This window comes from Papaver somniferum, chromosome 7 (assembly GCF_003573695.1).
Source record: "Papaver somniferum cultivar HN1 chromosome 7, ASM357369v1, whole genome shotgun sequence".
NCBI lineage: Eukaryota > Viridiplantae > Streptophyta > Magnoliopsida > Ranunculales > Papaveraceae > Papaver > Papaver somniferum.
Genome location: NC_039364.1, coordinates 104636683 through 104644919, shown reverse-complemented (window position 1 = coordinate 104644919; position 8237 = coordinate 104636683). Strand labels below are relative to the sequence as shown.

The following is an 8237-nucleotide window of genomic DNA, read 5'->3' as shown; positions in this document are numbered from 1 at the left end:
GTAAGATGGCGAGTCCCCTGGTAGCACATGCGGCAGTGCTTAATTCCATAGTCCAGGAGTATTCTTGTTGTTTTTTTAAGGCCCATGATAAAATTTCCTTTGATAATATTTGTTTCTGACGGTATATTAGCTCATTTCTGGTTAACCATAAGGTCCGAAAAGGAAAACCAAGTGAGGTGATAACTGAAGGTGAAGCTGATTCATGTAGGAGCTGGGAAATGTGTGTTTTAGGAGTTACTATAGTTATAGAACTCTGTTTTGAATTTGGAATGGTTGAGAGTAGAGAGAGTAGGTTGTTCCAAGATGTGACCGCTATTAGGTCGTGGAGTAACAAGTGAACCACTATTTCTTGTTTGGAATTGCACTTTTGGCAGAGGTTGGAGTTGGTCAGATGGATGCAGTTTAGAATAGGTAGACCTTCGTTGATTGCTTTCCACTAGAAAAGCTGAATTTTTAGTGGACATGGTAAGGTCCACAGGAATTTGGTCATTAGGAAGGGGTTCTGATGAGATTGACCAACTTCTTGGATTAGACATTTGTACCTAGATGCAGTAGTGTATTTTTCGGATTTTAAATGTGGCTAGATAATTCTGTCCAGGAGGCTATCTTGGGAGAGATGGATGCTTATGATTCTTTGGGCTGCAATAGTCGGTAGGTTGCTTATTTTATCATGCATACAATTATGAGAACTAGGATCGATGATATCCGCTACCGTCTGGACGGGGTAGCATTGTGTCTGGACGAAGACGGAACAACAACAGTGCTCTTGAAGAATTGGTTGATGTTTGAGGTATTTCTCATTATAGAGACTTCCGTAGATGGAGCTAGGTTGATCATGTAGATTCCATATTTTGAAAAGAAATACGATTTAGATTTAAGTTTGATTGATGATAAAAATAAAAAAATTAAGATTTTTTAGATTTTCATTTTAACATAAAGTTATAGATAATGTATGGGCTATATTTAAGATAAGTCTTCTAAAATCTTATATCCAAACTAACTTCTGGTGTATCCGAACACAATATACAAAATCGGGCTACATATAAATCTGAAATTGGACGAGGATGATAAGGAAGGTTGAGATTTGGTCGAAGTCAAACATAAGTTGGTACGGAGAGATAACTAGGATACGAGATATAAACCTTCTAATCTCCTTATAAGAATCTCCGTCAATAAAGATTCAATTAATCAGCAAATTGTCTCCCAGAAAAATCCACATCGAGGCAGCTATGCATATATCTATTCATTTATTTACTTCTTCTCTCTGATTGATTTCTTCTCAGAGCTAGCTAGAAAGAAGACTATGACAGAGTAATGTTCCTGGTTTGGAGTCAGTTGAACTCTTAGGATCTCAGTTAGAGTCTTCTGTGATATCTGTTTTTTTCCACAAAAAGAATAGAAAGAAGAAGTCTCAGGTGTACGAGTATTACTAATATAGGTATGGATTTTGTAATGCAATCTGTTGGTAATCTTGATTGGCAAAAGGAATCTTACCCTTGTTATGAAGACTTTCTCCTTCTTCCTCTGTTTGTTTTGTTCTTCCCCACTGTCAGATTCTTCCTTGATAGATTCATCTTTGAGGTAATTCTCTCTTTCTCTCTTCGTGTTTATAGTCATGATTTCTTGTTTATTTTGTGATGTGTATCCTTAAGTTGTTACTTATCTCGTGCTTAAGTTGTTCAATGCATATGCTATTGAGCAAAAACATACATCAAATTTGAGGGAGTTAGTACTTGGCATTTAATGTAGGCTGTTTATTTTGTTTTGAGGCCGCTTGGTTAAGAAAACTTTGCAATTTTGGGTGCTGTTCGGTGATCGATAATAAGTTGTTTGTAGTTATACTGCATTTTGCTCCATCTGGGTCTTCATGATATAGTAGATTTTGTAGAATTTTCCCTGTGGATGTGGAAGATTTACAGCCTACATTTATTTTCTTGCAATATCACTCTCCTCTCGATTTCAGATTTAGAAAAGTAAGAATAGAGAAGCAATGTACATGAATTTGAAAATTGGTTATGGGGTTACAACGCCCTGATTAGTGTGCTCACTGAGCTGGGGCTTTGCAGGAATATTTGGCTAGGATTTGCTAATAGATTATCATCATCTACACTTCATCCAGAAACCCAAAAACCACAACTGTTGTTTTAACTGGAACTTTATTATCTTTATAACTAGTTAAATTTTAGCTTATACTTGAAACACAGGATATCATTTCTGTTTCCTTAGAGTGCTATTCCTGCTGCCACGATTTTTTCATGCCGTTTGAAGTAAGTCTATCGAACCTCAATCTCGTTGATGTTTCACTTGAGCCGGTAATGAGGAGCACCATAGAAGCTTCCTGTTCCCCTAACAAATGCATTCTTGATTGTGCTCCTGGTTGAAGATGTAGCTTGTGTGATGTCCAGGGAACTGAATCTTGTAATTGTGTAACAATGCTAGAGTCACCATGCATTAGTATACCTTTGATGCATGGTATTCTTTCATTGTTGGTTCTGTATGGCTTTGGCCATTATTCAGGTTTTGTTTATGTGGTATTTGGATCTAATTGTAATTAGTACGAAAAGTGTAATTTTTTTGATAAACAGTGAGAGAATAGGCTCTTCAGTTAGATGTTACAGATATGTACTTGTTTTGCCCAAGTCAATGTAATGGCTGATTGGAGAAAATACTTTAATCTTGGAAAAGAGAACATGGTCTAGTTGGTGCATTCAAACTAAGCTAGACAATGTAATGGCTGATTGGAGAAGTAAACTAACTCATCTTAATTAGGAGGGATAATTTGACAATATCTCTTCATGCTGAAATCTGTTTGAACTACAAACCCTAATACCTGGTACTCCCTTATATTATCTGATATATCGGTGAATTTCATTTATATAATTCATATGTATGGTATAGTATTGTACACATCTTCCTTCGTAGGTTAAGTGTAACTGTTCTCTGTTTTCTCACTTACCCTTCCTTCTATACTAATTAAGTTGATATATGCTTGTTGCAGGAAGTCGCTAGAAGACTGATTCTTGGAAAAGGTTATCGAAAGATAAACGTTGAGACAGAAGAGACAAGGAAAAAGATCCATAAATTCAAGGAGTCAGCATGGAAATGCATATATTATCTTTCAGCTGAGGTTCTTGCACTTTCAGTTACATATGACGAGCCCTGGTTTACTGATACCAGAAAATTCTGGGTGGGACCCGGAGATCAGGTCTGGCCTGATCAAAAGCTGAAGTAAGCTGTACCCTCTATAATGTGTAATCATAATTGTTGCGATTATTTCACGGTTTCCAGTCTATTTCGTAAAAGGCTTACATTAGTCTATCTTGAGTTAGTGGCTTATGGTTCACCTACTATACAGATTGAAATTGAAAGGCGTGTACATGTATACTGCTGGTTTCTACACATACTCCATATTTGCTTTGATTTTCTGGGAAACAAGGCGTTCAGACTTCGGCGTATCAATGTCTCATCATGTGGCAACTGCCATTCTCATTATATTATCTTACATATTCAGGTACCACCTCAAAAATGGTTTAGACTATTACTCTATTGCTTTATCTTTCATACAGCAACAATGAGGATAAGCCCCGATATACATCCAGAAGAATGGAGAAGTTAGTGGGATAAAAAGTCATCAGTAACAACATTAGTTACCTCGTTGTCTCTAATTGTACTAGCTTATATGTTAAATTATATAGTCCATGTTTTTTCATGCTATTTTTCTCATCTTCTGCTGCATTCTGAATGACATTTTTGTTTTCTTCTATTCTTAGGTTTGCTCGAGTTGGTTCTGTTGTTTTAGCTCTTCATGATACAAGTGATGTTTTCTTGGAAATTGGGAAGATGTCCAAATATAGTGGTTTTGAAAGACTTGCAAGCTCGTCATTCATTCTGTTTGTTTTGACATGGCTCGTACTCCGTCTTATATACTACCCATTTTGGATTCTCTGGAGTACCAGGTCAGTATAACTAGCTTCATAATAAATAGTGATAATAAGTGTTTATGTCCGGGCCTGGTTAATTTCCAAGAAGGCAAATATGACTTATGGTTTACATCAATCTTTAATATTGAGCTCATGAAGCAGTTGATTTTGATACTTTCAGGCTCAGCTTCAGGCATCTGTTACTTATTGAGTCCGATTTCAAGTGCTAAACTGTTTTACGATTTGTTTGATAGGCCTTCAAGTACATATTAGTTTGAAACAATTCTGCATTATGAAATAAAAGTTCTGTTCAATATTTCAATTCTATCCTGTTACAAGCGTCCAACTTGTATTATACCAATGTCTCTTTGGAATTTAAGCAGAAATTGGAGATTTAATTTGCATTCTTTTCCTAAGATCTGTATATAATTCAATGCTATTATGTTAGTGTTATACTTGTTGTCATTGATCACTTCACAAAGTGGTGGTCATTCCTTCATTAATACTCTTTATTATTTTCATGGGTGGTTATATCATTAAGTAATTTCAGAACCTTTTTGTACATTCCTTGAGTTTTTTTATTGTTGAATCAGCTATGAAGTTCTCATGTCGCTGGATAAGGATAAACATCAGACAGAGGGTCCCATCTACTATTACGTATTCAATTCTCTTCTATACTGTTTGCTTGTTCTTCATATTTACTGGTGGGTGCTGATTCAACGGATGCTTATAAAACAAATTCAGGCCCGAGGTCAGCTTAGTGATGATGTTAGATCTGGTATGCACCTACTTTATTATGTGAATTTTTTATGTTCTTTTCCTGAAACTAACAATCTGGATTCATTTGAAAAGAAAAGAAACGAACTATATGGAAATCACCTCTTATTCTCACGAAAAGCAAAAGTAACTGTCACCTGTTAGTTACCCTAGGCCCGGCTTGTAGTAAATTAGAATCTTAAAACACAAGCCAATCTCCAGTATGCTGGTGAAGTTGCTGAGATCATCCTGCTTACATGTGTTTCATGTACATCATACACTAGATGCATTTCCTCATATGGCAGAAAACCCTTTTTTTTTGTTGTTATGGGAATTGAACACCCTTCACTTTTCAGAATCCTTTTAAAAAAAATAAGTTTCCGGGCTTAGTTTTTGGTTCACATATAACATTACATTAAGTCAATTTATCCTCTGAAAGAGGTTGGGTTGACATTTTCATGCGTCAAAAAAGTACTAGTTAAGTTTCACTAGAACTTATTTTTTACCCTTCATTCAGGGCTAGGAAAAATGAGTGTTGAAACAATAATGCTCCCTGTTGTGCATGTAAGTATAACAATGTTTGTTTTTCCTCTATGCAGATTCTGAAGGTGAAGATGAACACGAAGACTAACCTTTAAATTCTAGTGACAAAGTCACCACGGTATGCATTAAGAACGTGCTCACAAGATCCAGACAAAATTAATTTGATATTATTCTTTTCATTTTAGTTCTGCACCATTTATATATATTCTTGGTCAGAGCTAGAAATGAGTTACTCGGGGAGGGAAAAAAAAGAACATATGATTTTTCTTGGAGGTTCGCTTGCGCGTAATTATTATCCACGAATTCATTTCAAAATGAAGGTAAGTTGCACTAGAAAGTATGACAGTCATTTGTGTTGCAGATTTAAAGCATAGTTTAGAGGGTAGCAACTATAGACGCCTGTAGGAAAGATCTTTTTTCTTATGCTGTAAGATCTTCACACTGATTATATGTTGTAGGCAGGTTCAAATCCCGCCTTAAAATTTATACAATATACTGGGTTTGTCACCTGGCATTTGTCTCAGCTAAATTACCAACAAAAGATTAATCTTCTTGATTGAATCTAGTCTTGTTTTTCTCTAAATAAGTTGAGTCTTACTACTGCATTGAAAATCTTAACATTTTCTCCCCAAGGTTTGAAGATCAAGCTGAGTAGATCTATGAGTGATTCTTATCTGTGAATATATGGTTAGCTGAAGTTGGTATTGAAGACAAAGTTGGTCACACTGTTTGAACTTCAGTCGCCTCATTGAAAGAGTATAAAGGAAGTCTAGCGTGTCAGAATGGTCCATGTCATAAGATTCTAACATGAAAGGAGGGTAAGATCAATTTGCTGTGTTTATGATATAGCATCACCTAACCTGTTCTTCGCAAACAAATAATGAAGATATGGGTAATAAAGTATTTCCTCTGATTAAAAAAAAAAAGTATTTCCCGTGTATTTCCGTGGTTGGGATAATCCATGCTAGTTTTTTAACTTTTCATAAGGGGAAGTTATACAGAAAGTGCTGAAAGCGTGTGAGAGATTCATATATAAGAGCAAAAGGACATGCAATGTGAGAAGAATATTAAAAGTGTTCTAAGGCCTATTCCCATGCATATGTGAAAGACTGATTTTTGGCATATATGTACCCACTATGGGTATGCCAAACTCATATGCCTATATGTCAGGAATAACATATAGGCATACAAGACTGAGTTTCCATCGAGCGATAGAGAGTCCATCGCTCGATGGTCAAGTCAGCGCTCTCTGGTCATTGCAACGCCAATGTTAGTCAAGCTGTCGCTCGCTGGTCTGATCAACGCTTATCAGATCTTCATCCAACGGCTACCATTTCTCCCCTCTATAAATACATAATTTCTACCCATTCCAACGCAATTTCAAATTCAAATTCATTTCCACATGCCTAGTGCTTGCATAACCGAAGTGGATTTTACTCCAGAGGAAGATGTTTCTCTAATTCGATGTTGGGTTTCAGTTGCAAGCGATAGAGATTTCAATTTAGAGACTTTTAACTTATGAGACACTGTGTTTTAATGGTTCACGATGTTAAGTCATGTAAATCCAAGAAGAACAAATGAGTGTCTTCAAAATCGTTATTGTTTCGTCAATAACAATGTTAGAAAGTATCAGCAAATTATGTGGTTGATAAAAAGGGATAATCCTAGGTTGTCAAATGAAAAACTAGAAATTAGAGCTCGTACCAAATTCGCTGAAGATAACGGAAGATGGTTTAGTCACGACGAATGTATGAACTCTATAATGTTCATGTGCAGGGACTCAAATTATAAGTTTGTATTTGCAATCTTAATTTTTAATGAAATGTAAAACTAGTTTGTAATTGAATATTAATCTAAAAAAAAGCTTCCATTAATTAAAAAAAAAGATTACATTTCAACTAAATTGCTTACATTTCAACTAAAAGATTACATTTAAACTACTCATTACCTTGTCCATTTCCTCCCTGACCAAAGATCCAATTGCCCGCGTTTTCTGGATCAAGAGTGTTGTTCAACATATCAGTTAGCGAGCCGGTTTGAGACTCACTTGGTGCTTGAGTCTCATCAGAATCACCATAACCTTGATAAGCAATGGGTTCAGGGCGCAAGGGAACACGATACAAATCTTGAAACACGTGTTTTTGATATTCTTGAGGAGTTTGCTGCAATGGCTGCTGGAAGGGTTGAAATGCTGATGAGGTTGAGGCAATGTGGCTGCTGGAGTCATTATGTCAGCTGGCATATGACTAAACTTACGTGCAGGAGTTGTAGTCAAGCCAACGTTTTCTTCACCACCACGTACTACTTAACTATCTAACACTATATTTGGAGTAGAACTTTCTGGTAACTCCTGCATATAACGACGTTTCAATCTTCTTTCACTTCCACGACTTTGCTGACTTCCAGTTGGACTCATTCCTCCACCTCCACCACTGGGACTCAAATGAGTCATTCCTCTACCACTGGTACACATTCCTCTAACAGCTCTACCACTGGGACTCATTCCTCTAATGTTGGGACTCATTCCCCTACTACTACCTGAACCGTCATTACCATCAAATCCTTGACTCATGTCAAAAATCATGTTGTCCCTCAGTTTTTCTGAAATCCCTGAAGTAGAAAATTTAAATCGTTCAACCGGGTCTGATACTACAACTCTGTAGCATTGATCCCCAAGTATGGATAAGTCCGATCAAGTGCACTAGAAACAATTGGATAAGTGACAACCTCTCCAGCTGTGCTGGATATAGTCTGTACCTCCCAAGAAAATGGTGGCATGTTTGACGATGAACTTTGAGAAGGATATGCAAATGCGTCACCCGTCTCTGGTGGAGGTTGGGAAGGAAGAAATTCATCGGCAAGTGGCATCCTACCTAAAGCTGGGAAATCCATCCGACCCAAACTTTGCGGTTGCATAACAATATTGGGCTTGAAAATAGTGTTATACCAAGATAGGTAGTCATTTATGTCCATTGGCTCCTGGATCAATTGATCAGCTTCTTGTCAATGATGACCTTC

General features: G+C 36.7%; 1 protein-coding gene across 2 annotated transcripts; it reads left to right on the top strand.

Annotated features, from left to right (window-relative positions):
* Positions 1–1079: 1079 nt before the first annotated feature.
* LOC113298031 (ASC1-like protein) lies at positions 1080–5780 on the top strand. 2 transcript variants are annotated; one of them, XM_026546671.1, is made up of 6 exons: positions 1085–1581; positions 2999–3228; positions 3356–3511; positions 3771–3956; positions 4514–4698; positions 5276–5780. In XM_026546671.1, exons 1-6 carry the CDS (start codon positions 1441–1443, stop codon positions 5305–5307), a joined length of 930 nt encoding a protein of 309 aa, XP_026402456.1. In that variant the 5' UTR covers positions 1085–1440; the 3' UTR covers positions 5308–5780. The 2 variants fall into 2 exon arrangements, with proteins under 2 accessions (XP_026402457.1, XP_026402456.1); XM_026546672.1 differs by lacking the exons at positions 4514–4698; positions 5276–5780 and adding an exon at positions 4102–4322 and having other exon boundaries at positions 1080–1581.
* The last annotated feature ends 2457 nt before the right edge of the window (positions 5781–8237 follow it).